Source organism: Arvicanthis niloticus, chromosome 1 (genome assembly GCF_011762505.2).
Source record: "Arvicanthis niloticus isolate mArvNil1 chromosome 1, mArvNil1.pat.X, whole genome shotgun sequence".
Lineage (NCBI taxonomy): Eukaryota > Metazoa > Chordata > Mammalia > Rodentia > Muridae > Arvicanthis > Arvicanthis niloticus.
The window spans coordinates 77,719,999-77,737,644 of NC_047658.1; the positions used below are offsets into that span (position 1 = coordinate 77,719,999).

The window sequence follows — 17,646 nt, forward strand, 5'->3', positions numbered from 1 at the left end:
AGCTTCCCATCTCAAAACTTCAAAGACTAGAAGAATCACTTTAAACTTTACTTCTGAATTCCTCTAACTAGATAACAATATTGACTCTACCTCATTAAAGGCCAATAAATATTTATAACCTAAAAATAGACTACTTTTTACTTATTCTTTTAAGATTTTTAACTTATTAATGCTCTTAGGCCAAGCCATCAAAAAGAAAATCAAAACAAAATCAACTCATCTAGTCAAGGGTCCTTTACACAGCTGACAGAACGAAAGGCACACATTTCAGTCTCTTACCCCTTGGCTCATCTTTTAAAAGGGGGGTAGAGGCAGTTTTTCCAACAAGAAACATGAAAGCAACTAGAATATCTAGATCCACCCAATAATGCTTGGTGGCTTCTCTCCTACTGTTGTGAGTCAAACAGAGAGTGTCCATAAAGAATTCTTTTTTATTGATTTATTAAATCTGTATGGCTGCTTTGCCTGTCTCAGGCAGTGCACTCTCCAGTCTTGGCCCAATTCAAGGTCCTATAGGAGGATTTCTGGTGGTTAGATAAAAGCCAGCATTCCTCAGGAACATATAAAACAGGCTCCCAATCAGCCAAAGGAGTTATTTCCCTTGCTTCTGGCAAATGGGACAGGAGGCTCCATTGACATATACCTGTGGTTATCAGCACATTACAGTCCACACTAGCCTGCAGGCTCCTCAGACCTCACTCACAAGTACCTATCATATTCCAAGGCCCTTCGCTACCCTTCTGGTCTTTCTCACCACCACACCAAACCCTGAGACATCCTGTAGCTACTCATCCTCCTTAGAACTCAGTATTTTCTGCTACCACCCTCTCACCCCAACTTCCCTAGCCCTGATCATGTCTAATCTGTTCCTTTTTTCTCTCTAATCTGGACTTTTCCACAAGCCTCTGGATATTTTCTCTCTTATTCACAATAAAACCTTCCTCTAATCATGGATGGCTAGTGTGATGCTTTCTTTATTGCCCCCACTTCCCATACAGCTGCATGTATGCATGTCTGGGCACCGTAAGTGTACTTGGTACCTGTGGAAGTCAGAAGAGGGCATCAGATCCCCTGAACTAGTGCCACTATGTGGGTGCTGGGAACGGAAGCGAGGTCCTCTGGAAGAATAGCCAGTGCTCTTCCACTGAGCTACCTCTCCATCCCATCTTTACAGAATCTTATCAACCTCAGGTTCTGTGTCCACATATGTGGATACCCTTGATGAGAAGTGGCTGAGGAAAGCAGCTCAAGCACACAGAGGAGGCTAAGATACACAGGAACCTCTAGCTCTCTTCACTAGTCACTCTGTAAAACGGGGCTGAAACGGGAGGTGGGTAAGAGGACAAAATGAAAAAGGAGGCCATTTAACTTCTAAGCTCATAAAACAGTCTCATGCTGTTTCCTCTTAGCACAAGCTGGTAAGCTGAAGCCATTTATAAACCTATGACCAAACCCTCAAGCGTCCCTTCCTATAACTGAGAAAAGGCCCAGTGGTACCTGTGTGACTTACTTTGTGAAGGGCTTTGTGAAGATGCAAAACCTGGCAAAGACACTGAAGCCAAACAATCAGTTCTCTGCTCACCTCTGCCAGGCTGGAAGGGACCATGGTAAGAGAGCTATACTGTCTACGGTAGTCCTCATGAATCCTCCAAATCCCCAAAACTCTCCTGAACACTTCCTTCCAAGGGCCACAGAGTCCTTTGCCAACCTTAATTCCCAAGCCCAATCAGTCAGTTCTCCCTCAATGCATCTTTGAGTCCATCACCAAGGGGACCTCAGCACACAGGATCCTGGGGGAAGGCTACTGAGAGTGTCCTGAAAGAAGCCAGATGGAAAGAAAAGAAAGGGACATGCAGAAAGTGACAGCCCCTTCCTCACTCCAATACTCTCAAGCTTACTTTCTGACATGGCTGTCTTCAGACAATGAAACCCCAAAGAGAAGCTAAAACAAAAGATGCCTCACAAGACCAGCTCTGCCTCTCATTTGCTCAAGGCCAGCTGAGATCATGTGTTGGTGTTAAAAAGAACAAAGGGCCTTTTTACAGATTTCTGATGGCCAAAGATACGGCTGCAACTGATGCATTCTAATGTGAGGGTCTAAGAAATGAACACTCTTCTACAGAAAGTCTCTTTATACTCCAAGCTTACCACCTCAGTATCCTGATGCTACTTGGCACAGAACCACATCAAGGTCCTTCATCCTGCCTTAACACCCGCCTCCAACAGCTGAGTTTAAAGATCCCTTATAGCCCAAAGATGTCAACTAAAATGCTAAATTACCTGAGTAATAAAATGTGAGCTAATCCTTCCTTTATTGTTCACTTTATAAAACTATGAACATGTATTCTTGAGAAAAAACATAAAAGTATGTTTCAAGGATACCATGATTCTTACTTCATCTTGTGTAATGGTTTACTCTTTAAAAAAAACTGACCTGCAGCTTTTTATCCCCACAGAGGTTGTCTGCTATAAATCAGGGTAGAAAATACCCAGCTAGGCAACTGCCCTCAAAATTGTGTGGCCTTCTGAGGGCAAGCCTGGGTGAACGGGGCTCTAAGCCCCTACAAAGACCTGCTTCTGAAGGATGCCAGTGCTCTGCATCCCACTGTTCATTTCTTCCCAGGCCGGTAGGCCAGAAACTTAGGTGCAAAGGCTGTGCTAACAATGGGGGAAGTGACAGAGCAGAGGATCCACAAAAAGGCCCTTGGTGACACCATGGCTTCTCCCAGAACCTTCCTCTCCCCATGATAAGATTGGCAGTGGCACAGCACTTGGCTTCTCTTCTCACCTCCTGAGGCAGCTCCAACTTTGAGCGGTCATCCAAGCCATTGGAATGCAAGCCCATCAGGTATGGAACAGGAGCATCTAAGAAATGCAGGAGAGAGGCTGGGAGGATAGGGACATAGACATGCTGCCATTGGAAAGGAAACATCAGAGCTGTAATTGTCTCCGCCACGGTCATCAGTCTCTGGTAATCTAGGTCAGAGGGGGGGAAAAAAACAACAAAATAAGCACACTCAGTCAACTGAGACACTTGCTTCTCAGAAAGAAAGCTCAAAGTGTCAATACAATTCAACTAACCCAAGGACCACTATGACTCCCTATTGAAGGTCACAGACTCAGACCCCCAGTAGACTCTTATCAAATACACAGGTCTAACTAGTAATAAAATATAATATATAGAAATACAACAGAAAGAATAAATGGTACCTTTCTCTAGCCACTATTCAAGAATATGTTAAGCATATTTGGGGTGGCTAGGATTTTTGGTTCTCCAGACAGCAAAACAAGATCACTTACCACTCCGACACTTCTGCACACAACACAACTTTTTGAGTTTAGTTGGGCATGGTGGTTCATGACTACAATCCCAGCACTGACACTGACGAAAAGATTGCCATGAGCTTAAAGCTAGCCTATGAGACTCTGCCTCTTGCTCCTAGCTAATCAAAGGAAAGTGTGACCTACAATCAATTTGCTATTTGTGTGAGAAATATATATTTGGTCTTCTTCCCAAGTTCCTGGCATACAGCTCCTAAGAACCCTGAAAATTTTTGGATACTGAGATGAGTGGTGGCCGAGGGGTGGGGTAGAGGCCTCCCTAATTCACTCCAAGGTGAGTTCTAATCACCAGAAAGGCAGGAGTAGAGGCTGGCATCTTTACTCCAGCTCTGATCTCAGGGCAGAAGGGACAGATGCTAGAAACTTAATCACCAAAGAGCAAAGAGTTCATCACTCAATATTTTTTATTATATAGTAATAAAAAATAAATAAATAAAAATAAAAAATAGATTCAAAGAGCTTCTGGGCCAGTATACACACTGAGATGCTGGAGTGACGCTCATCTAAAGAAGCCAGCATGGGGATACCTGCACTGTGCAGTCCTACTCGGCTGGTCTTAAACATATCTTTTTTTTTTTTAAAGATTTATTTATTTATTATATATGAGTATACTGTAGCTGTCTTCAGACACACCAGAAGAGGGCATCAGACTCCATTACTGATGGTTGTGAGCCATCATGTGGTTGCTGGGATTTGAACTCAGGACCTCTGGAAGTGCAGTCAGTGCTCTTAACCACTGAGCCATCTCTCTAGCCCAAACATATCTTTTATAATAAAGAAGCTAATACTCTCCTCTGATCTGTAAGCCACCCTAAAATTGTATCAATATGACAAGGGAGCTATAGGAACCTCAAAAATATACAAAATATAGCAGCCCAGGCTTGCCACTGGTGAAGAGGTGCTGGGCCTGATCTATAGGTCTGGGCTAACTCCAGATGGCTCATCCCTTCTCTTCCCAATAATGGCGTTTAAACACATTCTGAATACATATTCCACACACCCTTTTGAGACTGGGTGTATGGGAGGGAGCAATGGAGAGAAGGAGTGAGAGAGGGATGGAGGCAAGCAGAGGCTTATTAACCACAACAAAAGAACCTCCCCCTCCTTCTCCTCTCCAAAGTGAGTAAAGCAGATGCAGAAAAAAAAAAGAAAAAAGAAACTATTATATTCTTTAAAAATAAGACTGAGAATAATACAATCCCCATTTTCATGGCTATCTTCTTTCCATTTGTGTGGTCTGTTTTAACAGATAAATTGTGAGCTTTACATCCTTCTGGTCTATATAAGTTGTGAGTTTTCTTCCTCTACCTTTTAAATGTTTTGTTGTGTTGTTTGCTTGTTTGGTTTTTTTTTTTTTTTTTTTTTTTTTTTTTTGGTTTTGTTTTGGTTTGGTCTTTTGGTTTTTTGAGACAGGGTTTCTCTGTGTAGCCCTGGCTGTCCTGGAATTCACTCTGTAGACCAGGCTGTCTTCAAACTCAGAAATCCACCTGCCTCTGCCTCCCAAGTGCTGGGATTAGTGTGCCACCACTGCCCGGCCTGCTTGTTTGTTTTTTAAAGCAGCCTTCTACCTTGAAGGATGGCTGAACAATGCTTCAGGGATCCAGCAATCTGTAATACCCACACTAGAATGCTAACCTCCAGGAGTCAAACACACAAATCCTCTTCTGTACACTAGCACTAACGATAACATCAGCATCTCCTTTGCCATAGTATTCCATAACACTTGCCTATCAACACTTGAGCTCCAAGCAACTGGCTAAGTGTTCATGCAGTTCTTCTGCACGCTGTAATGGACAATTACTTCTAAGAAAAGAAAAGGAGACTGTTTAAAGCTCACTAGAATTCGAAAAAATGAGCATGTTTTTGCAACTTGTTCTAAAAAAAAAAAAAAAGCATCACAATTCTGTCCTTGTGCTACAGGACACAAGGACACACTACAGAGTATATATACACAAACTAAGACGCTATGACTTGGTGACATAATCTTATGGAACCACCACTAGACCGCATGAACAGTCAGTCACTGACCAGAAAGTTATTACATAGAACAAGACTATATTTTTACTCAGAAGGTAACAAAAGGAAGCCTCAGAAACCACTCATCAACAGATGCTTTTTTGTTTGGCCTATAGTGTTTCACAACATTGTTGCCATCATTTAATGTCCAAAAATTTTATCTAAGAAAGTCTGGGTTCTTATGAAAAACTGGAAGATTTACTAACATCAGGCCAGTAGCCCCTCAAGAAATCAACTGGAATTAGTGGCTGTTTATTTTAGATAGGTATATGCTCTTCAATTCATAATTGTTCTGCAAGTTGTGATGGATCATGCCTGTACTCACAGCAGGAGGGAAGCATAGAGAGGAAGACCGAGTAGACTCATGCAGCTCTAGGTCAGCCAGAGCTACAGATTGAAATCCTGACTCAAAACAAACAAATAAACAGGTGTGGGGGGGGGGGGTGGCTCAGTAGATAAGAGCAAATACAGCTCTTCCAGGGGACATAAGCTCGATTTCCAGCACCCACATCAGGAGGTTCACACTACCTGTAACTTCAGCTCCAGAGGATCCAATGCCCTCTTCTGGCCTCCATGGGCACCCACATATGTGTATGTGTGTGTGTGTGTGTGTGTAAACATTCTGAACACAGCCAAAAGTCTCCATTACTTCATCTTCAAACTAGGTCCCAAACCCCAACCACATCGTAGCAGATAACTATATACCTCCTTAGCTCCAGCTTTCCCTCATCTTCTCTCAGATGGACAATTACAGTACCTCACTAACTAGACTCTTGATAGAGTGACCAGAGGGCTAGAGAGATGGCTAAGTAGTTAAGAACACTAGCTGCAATTCCAGAGGTCCTGAGTTCAATTCCCAACAACAACAGGGTAGTTTATAACTATCTATAATAGGATCTGATGCCCTCTTCCGGCAAGCAGGCATCCATGCAAATGAGTACTCACATGCATAAATAAATAAATAAATAAATAAATCTTAAAGGGGGGGGGAGGGAGGGAGACTGGAGAGATGGCTCAGTGGTTAAGAGCACTGACTGCTCTTCCAGAGGTTCTGAGCAGCAGAACCCATTCCCAACAACCCCATGGTGGCTCACAACCATCTTTAATGGGATGCGATTCCCTCTTCTAGTGTATCTAAGGACAGATACAGTTTACTCATATACATAAAATAAATAATTCTTAAAGAAATTTTTAAAAGTTTAAAAAATGATAGCTAGAATATTTTGTTTAAAATTTATTTATGGTGCCAAGTGGCCCACACCTTTAATGGTGGTGGAGGAGAGACAGGCATTTAAGGGCAGCTCTGGTCTACAGAGCAAATTCCAGGTCAGCCAGAGATACACAGAGACATCATGTCTCAAAAAATAAATACATAAAAATAAAACAACCAAAATGTTACTAAGGGCTGGAATAATGGCTCAGTGGCTAAAAGCACTAACTACTCTTCTAGAGGACCCAGGTTCATTTACTAGCACCCACACTAGGAGGCTCACAGCTGCCTATAGCCATAGTTCCAAGAGACCCGACATCCTCTTCTGAACCCACAGACCCCTGTATGCATGTAGAGTACAGTAATACTCCCACACACCATATATATAAGTTTAAAATAAAGGTAACTAGTACCTATTCATTTAATAAGTATTTATTAGCTACTCTTATATACCAGTCACTGATCTAGCACTCAGAATGCCTCAGTGAGAAAATGAATAGGAAAAACCTTACCACTGTGCAGGGAAAATGTCTTTGTCCATTAACCAACTCTAGGGCAACTGAATCCTAAAAATATACAAAACACACATACACACACACACACACACACACACACACACACACACACCGAGTATCTTTTAACTGTCAAATCATAAAAGACAAAGGCTGAGAAACTGTCAACTAATGGGTGTGGGGGAGGGTACTAGGGGGTGGGTGTGCATGCCACTGCATACATGAGAAGGTGAGAAGATAGCTCTGGAAAGTTTGTTCTCTTCAACTTTTATATAGGTTTCAGGAATCAAACTTAGACTGCCAGATTTATGTGGGCAAGTGCTTTTAATTACTGAACTACCATAAGCCCAACCTGGAATATTTTAACTACAGATATATACAAGTTATTCAAAGAGACCTAACCTACTTTTAAAAAACAATCACCTAGAGGGGAGAAGGATGGCTCAGCAGTTAAGAGCACATATTGCTCTTCCACAGGACCTGTGTTCGTTTCCAGCATCCATGTCAGATGCTTACAAGTGCCTCACACCAGCTCAAAAATCCCTGAAGCCTCTGGCTTTCATGAGCACTTGAGCACATGTATACACACCCACACAAACATATACATATTTAAAAACAAAATAAATCTTTGTGGGGGTAAAAGATCCTATTTGTAATCCAAAATAAAAATAAACTGTTTTAAAAATTATTCTATTTCTGGGTGGTGGTAGCATACGCCTTGAAACCCAGCACTCAGGAAGCAGAGGCAGGCAGACCTTTGTAAATTCAAGGCCATCCTGGTCTACAGAGGGAGTTCCAGGATGACCAAGGCTACACAGAAAAACCTTGTCTTGAAAACCCAAATAAATAAATAAATAAACAAATTCATAAATAAAATAAACCATTCTATTGAAAACTGGAATTTGGGCTGAAATGACAGACAGCTCAGTGGTTAAAAGCACTTAGCTGCTCTCCCAGAGGCTCCAACTTCAGTTTCCAGCATCCACATCAGGTTCTGCAGGCACCTGTACTCATGTGCACACACCCACATGCAAACACACACACACATACAAACTTAAAATAATAAAAATAAATCTTTTCAACGGGCAGTGGTGGCGCACACCTTTTATCTCAGCACTTGGGAGGCGGAGGCAGGTGGATTTCTGAGTTCGAGGCCAGCCTGGTCTACAGAGTGAATTCCAGGACAGCCAGGGCTACACAGAGAAACCCTGTCTCAAAAAACCAATAAATAAATAAATAAATAAATAAATAAATAAATCCTTTCTTTTAAAACAACCAAAACTTTTTCCCCCAAATATCATCCTTCTATCTTACCTTTCTCCAAAGTCTTGAACTATCTTCCATCTGCATATTTTACTTATTTACTAACTCCTTTTCTCTCATTGAAATACAAATTCCACTAAGATTTTTTTTTCCTTTGTCCATCACTTTTATCTACCACCCTTGAAATAATGCCTGGCACATTGTGCACTATGTACTGGATCTTATGATACTGGTGTGACTCGCAGAGTAAACAACTGTTTGTTCTCACCTACCTTAGTGTTCTTTCTAAACCTGCTATTCACATTCAACTCTCATTTATAGGAACAATTCTGATAACAACAGAAAGAAGCAACAATTCATCTCAGTATAAAAGGGTTATCCTTGATTTTACTGTCAAGCCAAAGGAGAATATAGAACAGAACTGATGGATCACCACTGCTGGAGGCCACTACACATAACCTTTCTCAGTGTCAATCAGGAGTATTCCCTCCAAAACTAAAAAGTTTCTACCAAAAGGCCATGATGATAGCCAACCAGAAATGCTAGCTTCTCAGGATCAAACCATTCTCCATCCACCTGCAAAAGACTGTAATAGCCCTTGACTTTTATATTCAGAACCATTATATGTGACTATAGAAAGCAGGGACCCCATATGGGTGGAGAGTTGTAGTCAACACTGACTTACGTTGTGAGTAGAGCAGTATTTGAAACTCCAGAAGGGCACAAGTAAAAAGTTGAAACACATTCTCCACCCCAAGCAGTTCAAAGACCTCTTTGACGGGAAAATCAAATAGAGGAAGCTCATTGGTACTTGGTCTCTGGCAGATTATTGGCCCATAGACTCCAGAAAACTTCAGGGAGCGGCCAGGAGGTGGAAGTGGCACCTCGTAGAGTACGTTGTATATGTAGCTCTCAAGGGGCAGAGGAGGGGGCTGAGGTGATGTGACTGCCTGGTGGAGCTGCTGCAGCACACTCCGACATGCCTTCATGAAAGACATGGGTGTAATGAGACAGATGCATTTAGAGACATAAAGTGTGTCCCTGCTAATGTCATAGGAGTTGAAGCGCTGCAGCTTGGTCCCAGGAATGCCTTCACCATCTTCAATGCCACTCTGGTCTCCACCATCAGCAAGAGGAGCATGAAGGACATCATACTCAGCGTTGTGCATGTGGTAGAGGGTCTGCATTGCACTGCAGATCTGCTTGCTGGTCACTTCTTCATAAAAGGTAAGGGCAAACCCAAATGTCCGAGAGCCATCCTCTCTTGTGATAATAAAGGCATGGAACTGTGGCTCCCTGGGATCAGCCTGGGTCTTGAATGCCAGCCCTTTGGGCATGCACAGCTGCAAAAGACAATAGGAAAACAAGTAGTGAGAGCATTCCTTGTCCTCTCCAGAACCCAAATCAGCTAGCTACAATCAATCTTCCATGTTGGACATCTGTCTACCCTCCCTAAAGCTCTCCCACACTAATACAATACACACACTGACACATTACTATATATTTGTCTGACACAACAGAAGCATGATTTTTCAATATATTTGATACGTTGATCAAATACAGAATCATAGGCAATGTGTACTATAATCCTTTCTTCAAGAACTACTGGTGTTGGGGTTATACCTCAATGATGTATTGGCCAGCATCAATAAGCCCGGAATGTAAACCACAGTATCCCAAAAATCAAACAGAATAAGTACTGCTACCACACCCAGGATTCAAAACCTTTCTATAAATTACTCTGCACTAATTCCACAGCTAACAAATACTAACCATTCCCACTGCATCCTGGTCAAAGGGATTCCAGTCTACATTCTCAGGGTATCGGGCAAGGACCTTAGACTTGAATGTTCGTCTCAATGGCGTCTGCTCAAAATTTTCTCCTGTTTAAAAAAAACAAAAAAACAAAAAACAAAAACAAATGAAACAAATCATCTCCACAAAGTCCCCTTAAATCACAGGATCATGAACACAAAGTGGGCAGTCCAGCAAGGAACAGAAATGAAGGCAAGGGGTTAGTATGCCAGCCACCTAAGTAGAAAAGGCATCAAAAGTTACTATGTCAATAAGAAGCTGAAAAAGTGTAGCGCAGTTAATAGTGGACACTACTACCTTCACAATGAAATCACTGCTATAAGCCCAATGGTTATATTAAATGGTTAATTTTCTTGTAAAAGACAAAGAAAGTACAAGAAATGAAAGAGGATTGCCCATCCCCCACCCCCAAAGCCACATTTAATTTGCCTAAAATCAACTGGAAACACTTTAAGAGTGTGCTATGTAGTTCTGTGATAATAAAAATACAGAGACATCAAGAAGACTTCGGGGATCCTAGCTAATGGATTGTTTTATTAGAACTTAGTTTCTCCCTGCCTCCTCATAAAAACACTTGCATGTGCTGAAGTAATAATATTAAAGTGAGGAGGAAGGAGTCAAAAAAGCTGCCATCTAGAGAGACGCAAACCTGAGAAATCTACTGCTCAAAAGGCACAAGACGGTTAAAAGGCCAAAGAATAAAAATGCCACTGGAGAGATTGAGAACCAGAAAGCTCTGGGTGCACTGATGGTTTTGTTTTTACCTTCAGTCGTACTTGAAATGAAAGGGCTGGCACCATCCCTGGCTTTAGAAGCCTGAATGTACTGGCATAATGCTATATGGTAAATAAAATAACAGAGTATTACAATAAAGCAGTGTTATTCGAACTTTTTGACCATGACTCCAGCACAAAATACATTTTATGTCACAAAGCAATAAACACATATATGTACGCGTGTATGTATATATACATATATATATGTGTGTGTGTGAATATATATAACCTAAAACAAAAATCTCACAAAATACTTACCCTTATTTTACATAATATTCTTTCATATTTTCTATTCCAAAATAGAATGACTGCACAGTTGAGTGTGATGGCCATTACTTGTTATCTCAGAGCTCAGGAGACTGAGGTGGCACACCACACAGGGGCTTGTCTATGCATACTAGCTAACAGAATTCTATCCTAACTGTAATTTAGAACTCAGGGGACCGAAAATATATTATATATTCTTTGGTTTCTTTTCCTTTCCTTTTCCCTTTCCCTTTTTCCCCTTTTCCCCTCTTTCCTTTTTTCCCTTTTTGCCTTTTTCCCTTTTCTTTTCTCTTCTCCTCTTTTCTCTTCTCGTCTCTTCTCTTCTCTTCTCTTTTCTTTTCTTTTCTTTTCTAAGACAGGGTCTCTCTACATAGCCCTGGCTGTCTTGGAACTCACTATGTAGACCAGGCTATCTTCAAACTCACAAAGATTTGCCTGCCTCTGCCTCTCAAGTGTTCTAATTAGATTAAAAAAGTATGCATCATCACACCCATTGGAGGCCAGCAATATTAAGAGGGATGCATTGTTCATCATTATGGAATGGCATAGACCTAAGCTCCTCCCACAAGTCATCCACAGGCATTTCACTGGTTCTTTCTCAGAGCTGGAGATGTAGCTCAGCTGACAGGGTTTGCCTAGCATGTTCAAAGCACCAGTTATGATGGTGCAGATCTGTGCACATCTATTAGTCCAATACTCTGAAAGTGAAGGCAAAAGGTCAGAAGGTCAGGACTACAGAGATGGCTCAACAGTTAAGAACATGAGCTACTCTTCCAATGGACAGGGGTTCAGTTCCCAGAAGCTCACAACCACTTCTAATCCAGTTCCAGGAGATTTGATACCCACTTCCAGCCTCTATGGGCACTACAAAAGCATACAGTGCACATAGAGACAAACAGGCACACACATATACATACATAAAAATAAATTTAAAAATTTTTAAGTATAAGGTCATCTTGCCTACATGGAATTTGAGGCTAGCCCAGGCTATAGGAGATGAGACCCTGGAAGGGACTGGGGAGTTAGATATATTGCTTTCTAATTAGGGTGGGAGAAGAAGTCCTTGGTCCCGTGAAGGCTGGATGCCTCAGTGTGGGGGAATTCAAAGATGGGGAGGAGGGAGTGGGTGGGTGGGCAGGGGTACATCCTCATAGAAGCAGGAGGAGTGGGGATGGAATGGGGGGTTTCTGGGTAGGGGGAAACGGGGAAAGGGAATAAGATCTGAAATGTAAATAAAATATCCAATAGAAAAATTAATCTAAAAAAAAATCTTTTTCATCCACTCTGAGTTTTTGCCTAAGCTCAGAAGCAGCAGCCCATTTCTTCATAATTTTCAACTTCTGTCAAAACACAACTTTCCTTCTAAAGTAAAGTGAGGCCGGGCAGTGGTGGCGCATGCCTTTAATCCCAGCACTTGGGAGGCAGAGGCAGGTGGATTTCTGAGTTCAAGGCCAGCCTGGTCTACAGAGTGAGTCCAGGACAGCCAGGGCTACACAGAGAAACCCTGTCTTGAAAAAACCAAAAAAAAAAAAAAAAAAAAAAAAAAAAAAAAAAAACCTAAAGTGAGTACCAACCACACTTTCAGTTTCAGTCTTCCATATTCCTTCTGCCCAATAGATTCTTTGAAACTTTCTTTTCTTCTCTTCTCTTCTCTTTTCTTTTCTTTTTTTCTCTTTGGTTTCTTGAGACAGGGTTTCTCTGTGTAGCCCTGGCTGTCCTGGAACTTACTTTGCAGACCAGGCTGGCCTCAAACTCAGAAATCTGCCTGCCTCTGCCTCCCAAGTGCTGGGATTAAAGGTGTGCGCCCACCACTGCCTGGCTGAAACTTTCTTTTTGAGTGCATTTCATCTCTCAGAATATGCTTAGAATATTGCATATCTCAGAATAGTCTTCACTAAGGAAGACTAGCACAATCAGCAGGCAGCTGGTAGCTGCTACAACAAAGGCCTGTGGCTTACACAGAGCAGTCTCAGTGTTCTCCACAGTACCTGCAGAGATCCACCCATGGCAGGCCTGAACCTACTGCATAAAGTAAGCTAGCAGCAAGCAGCTGACACAATGATCCTGTTTGCAGTCAAAAATCTCAGAAGGTATTTTTAACCCACCTTCAATTGTAAGAAGAGATAACTATTTTATCTTTCTAAGCTTCTAAAACTTGCTAAGTTTGCTCATTTCTTCTTAGCTTACCTAGAAATTCCCCTGAGTAAAAATCACAAAATATCTGAACATACACAGGGGTCAGAGAGGCTACCACTGTCCAAACTAAATGCTTGTGGAGTCAGAAGCTCTCCTAAGATGGCAACAAGGTGTCCCTAAAACAAGATGAGCACTCCGACAATGGAATAAAGGACAGACTAGGGGAAACAACAGCAGCCAGATGGTAAAGAGTGGAGCCAGGGCCTGTCTGGAGAGATGGCTCAGAGGCTAAGGACACTGACTGCTTTGGCTCCCACACCTCCATGGCAGTTCACAGCCATCTATAACTCCTGTTCCAGGGGGCCTAACACCTCTGGCATCCACAAGCATCAGACATACACATGGTACACATACATATACACAGACAAAACATCTTAAAACATAATTTTAATATTTTATACAAATTTTTATATTTTATATAAAACAAACCTTTTATATATTTTATAAAAATGAATATATTTTAATGTCAAATAAAGGAATTAACAAACCTGAGGTCATTTAGTTTATATGATTCAATCCTTTATTGTTTATAAAAGATTGCTGCATTTTTAAAGAAAAGCTGAATTTTAAAAGCAGCAGTAAAAAGTAACAGAAACACCTACATAGATCACTGCCTGAAACTTGTATACAGAGGCATTTAGTCCCTCCACCATGTAGATCACTAGAAAACTCACACATTACAAAAAAAAAAAAAAAAAAAAACCCTAACAAACAAACAAACAAACCTATAATAGCAACAGATATAAAAAATTAAATCCCCTCCCCCTTTTCGGATTTTTTTTTTTTTTTTTTTTTTTTTAAAATTGTTTTTTTTGTGTGTCCCTGGCTGTCCTGGAACTCATTCTGTAGACCAGGGTGGCCTTGAACTCAGAGATCCAGCTGTCCCTGCCTCCTGAGTACTGGGATTAAAGTCATGCACCACCACTAACCCTAACTCCCATTTCTAAGAGCAACTTAAATGTTGGGTGCTCTATCTCTGTGAATTTGTCTCTACAAAAGTACATTTGGGGAACCCTAACTAAACATCTAATAGGTTATATAATTTTTCTGCTTTGGCCAAGCCAAAACACAAGCTAGTATTTGTACCTCTATTAATCTGTTGGTATCTGCTTTATTTAAATAACTCTAAAGGGGGGGGTGATTTTATGAATTTTTAATGAAAACATAAGTGGTTTTTTCCGAGAAAGGAACCACAATTTCTATCAGATTCCAAGTTCTAGAACTCAAAAAAGCTAAGAATCACAGTTCCAAATATTTTCTTATTCTGGGAAGGAAACATGCCACCACAACAACTTCAGTGGCCATACTAGCTAGCCACATGCACCACTACATAACTGCTCTCTGTGAGGGTGTGACTCAAATTAAACTGGGACTGCTTTCTTCTTTCCTTTTTTTTTTTTTTTTTTCCATTTTTTAAATGACTTTTTAATTTTTTTTTTTAACTTAAGCAGTCTTTAATAAAAGCCGTGCGTGAGATGTCTTTATTCCTCCATCTTCTCAATTGTTTCTTCCCTGTATTTGCCCTTCTCCTTTCCTATTTGTCAGGACTTGGCTTTCCTCTCCAGGATCTTCTTGCGGTCCTTGTCCAGCTTCAGCCTGGTGATACCCACCTTGCTGGGGTGGATGCCCACATGGACAGTTGTGCCCTTAGACTTCTCTCGCTGGACTCGCTCAGTGTAGATGACATATTTCTTCCTGTACACTTGGACCACTTTGCCAATCTGCTGGCCTTTGTAGTGTCCTCGAACAGCCTGCGCTTCATCATCCTTTCACATGGGCATAGACAGAACATTATACTTCTGTCTCAGTTCTTTGGAAAGAGGGGAAGACATGATCTTCCTCCGAATGTGAGAAGGTGCAATGAAATGCTGTTTGTGGTTCTTGCTTCAGGCAGAAGTCACAAAGGGATTGAATTTCATTTTGGCAGCTGTGATTCACTGATGTCCGCAAAAGGCAACTTTTTTATTTTTTATGTGCATTGGTGCTTTGTTTACATATATTTCTGTGTGAGGGTGTCAGATCCCCTGGAACTGAAGTTACAGACAGTTGTGAACTGCCATATGGGTGCTAGGAATTGAACCCAGATCCTCTGAAAGAGCAGTCAGTGCTCTCAACCTCAGAGCCAGTGCTCTCCAGCACTTTTTCTTTCCATTTTCCTTTTTCTAGAAGCCTATATTGAAGCCAGATAGAGGAGCACATGCTTATAACCCAGTACTTGGGAGGCAGAGGCAGGAGGATCAGAACTTCAAGGCCATCCTCAGCTACAGTGTAAGCCAAAGACCAGACTGGAGTACATGGAACCAGGTCCAAAAACAAAAGGGGGGAGGGGGCAGGGGGAGAAGGAAGGAAAGAAGAAAGAAAGGGAGAGGGAGAGGGGAGAACAGAAGAAGGGAGAGAGGGAAAGAGGGGAGTAGAGGGAAAAAGGGAGGGAAGAGATAGTGTCAGAACTGGGTCCAAGAATAGATTCCCATGAAGAGAATTCTGAGAAAACTTCAAGAAACCAAGACAAGAATCTTGTGACCTCAGTTTCTTCAAAAACACAAAATTGATCTTGGATTATGCTTCCATGCCCCTCCTAGGTTTAGTGAATAGGAAGGACTGAGTTTACCTCAGTACAACTGGCTATTGTTATTTGTTTATATACCTCTATGGAAAAAACATGTTTTTGCCTAATGCCAATTGTCAGCCATGTATGGACTGTCCTTGTAACCACATACTTTACTTTGTGACTCATCTTAACCCGGAGTATACATTGTCTGGTGTTCTGAATAAGGATGGCTATTGCATGAGTCTGCAGGTCCCATCTCCTCTAGAGTGGTAAACAAGACAGAAGTTAGAGGTTTTGCTTAAAGTCTTGACAGAATAGCTACTACCAACACACCAGGTTTCCTGCAATCAACCATGAACTCAACAAAATTTAACTTTTAAAAAAGGAAGGAAGAAAGTAAGAAAGTACTGGAAAATACTGGAGAACGAAAAGCATGCAGAGCTGACCAGGTAAGAACTAACATTTCACTGGGCGGTGGTGGCACATGCCTTTAATCCCAGCACTTGGGAATTCGAGGCTAGCCTGGTCTACAGAGTGAGTTCCAGGATAGTCAGAGCTACACAGAGAAACCCTGTCTCGAAAAACCAAAATAAATAAATAGATAGATAGATAGATAAAGAGAGAGATAGATAAAAGAACTAACGTTTCACAGAAGATAATGGCTCTCATAAGTTTCCCTTTTGTCTCTGGCTTCCAGCCAGCTGTCCCACTATGCCATAAAAGGCATCCATGGCTCTAATAAAACTCATACCAGCCTTACAGTCTTCACCAGAGGGCAAACTTGAAGACTGACAGCAGCTAGAGAGACAAGAAATTCTAAACAGAATTAGGTAATGGGAACCCAAAACCTGTGTATAAATTCTGCCCACATGCCTGGCCAATCCCTGAACAGACACCACGCAGTCAAACTAAAAGAAACAAGATTTAGGGAAAGTTAATAATATGAACACAAAAGCAATCAATGCCTTTTGTAGGAAGGTAACAGAATCCAGAGTCTGTCAATATATTATACTAACTGCCTAGGGTCCCAAGTCCATAATACAGTAGTGTATTTCTGGAATCCCATCATTTCAGAGGCAGAGGCAGAGGCAGGAAAATCACTGCAAGTTCAAGAGCAGCCTGGTCTACACAACAAGTTCTAGGTTAGCTAGGATGTATAAATGTTTTCTGACCAAGTCTCAAAAAAAAATTGCTCAGGATATAAAGAAAGAGGAAAATATGATACATAGCCCATTCTCAAAAGAAGAATTAACTAATAGAGGACAACCTTGAGTTAAACTAAGTATCAGGAATAGAAAAGATTTTAAAACAGCTTATAGTCATTATGAAGAGGTCTCAAAAGAGGACCAGACACCACCATTGTTTAACCAGGCTTGACAGCAGATTGGAGATGACAAAAGTAGCAAACCTGAAAACAGTAACACAGCAATCCACTCTGGAGGAAAAAGACTGGATGCAAGGATAACATGCAAATTCATAAAGCATTACATATTTCAGGGGCCAGCAAATGGCCTGGCAGATATAAGCACTAATGAACCAGAAGTGTCACAAGTTTTAAGCCAACCTGTACTTTTATAAAGCATGACTGGGTCCCAAGAAAACAAAAAGAAACACCATACACAATAAGGGCTACAAGTTTCAGAAGCTTTCCCCACTCCCTTATAGCCCCTCAACATGAAACTAAAGTAAATTTGCAATGAC

At 41.4% G+C, this 17,646-nt stretch overlaps 1 protein-coding gene and 1 pseudogene across 2 annotated transcripts in view; both read right to left on the bottom strand.

Annotated features, from left to right (window-relative positions):
* Dennd5a (DENN domain containing 5A) overlaps positions 1-17,646 on the bottom strand; it is a 72,598-nt gene that overhangs the window by 30,311 nt on the left and 24,641 nt on the right. The window contains exons 2-5 of one of the 2 annotated variants that reach the window (XM_034495199.2): positions 10,923-10,994; positions 10,117-10,226; positions 9,029-9,686; positions 2,789-2,976 (exon numbers count right to left, since the gene is read on the bottom strand). In XM_034495199.2, the coding sequence (XP_034351090.1) occupies positions 2,789-2,976; positions 9,029-9,686; positions 10,117-10,226; positions 10,923-10,994 (1,028 nt within the window). The remainder of the gene's footprint in view (positions 1-2,788; positions 2,977-9,028; positions 9,687-10,116; positions 10,227-10,922; positions 10,995-17,646) is intronic. The other variant, XM_034495208.2, reaches the window with a different exon arrangement.
* LOC117703520 (large ribosomal subunit protein uL24 pseudogene) lies at positions 14,766-15,383 on the bottom strand (annotated as a pseudogene).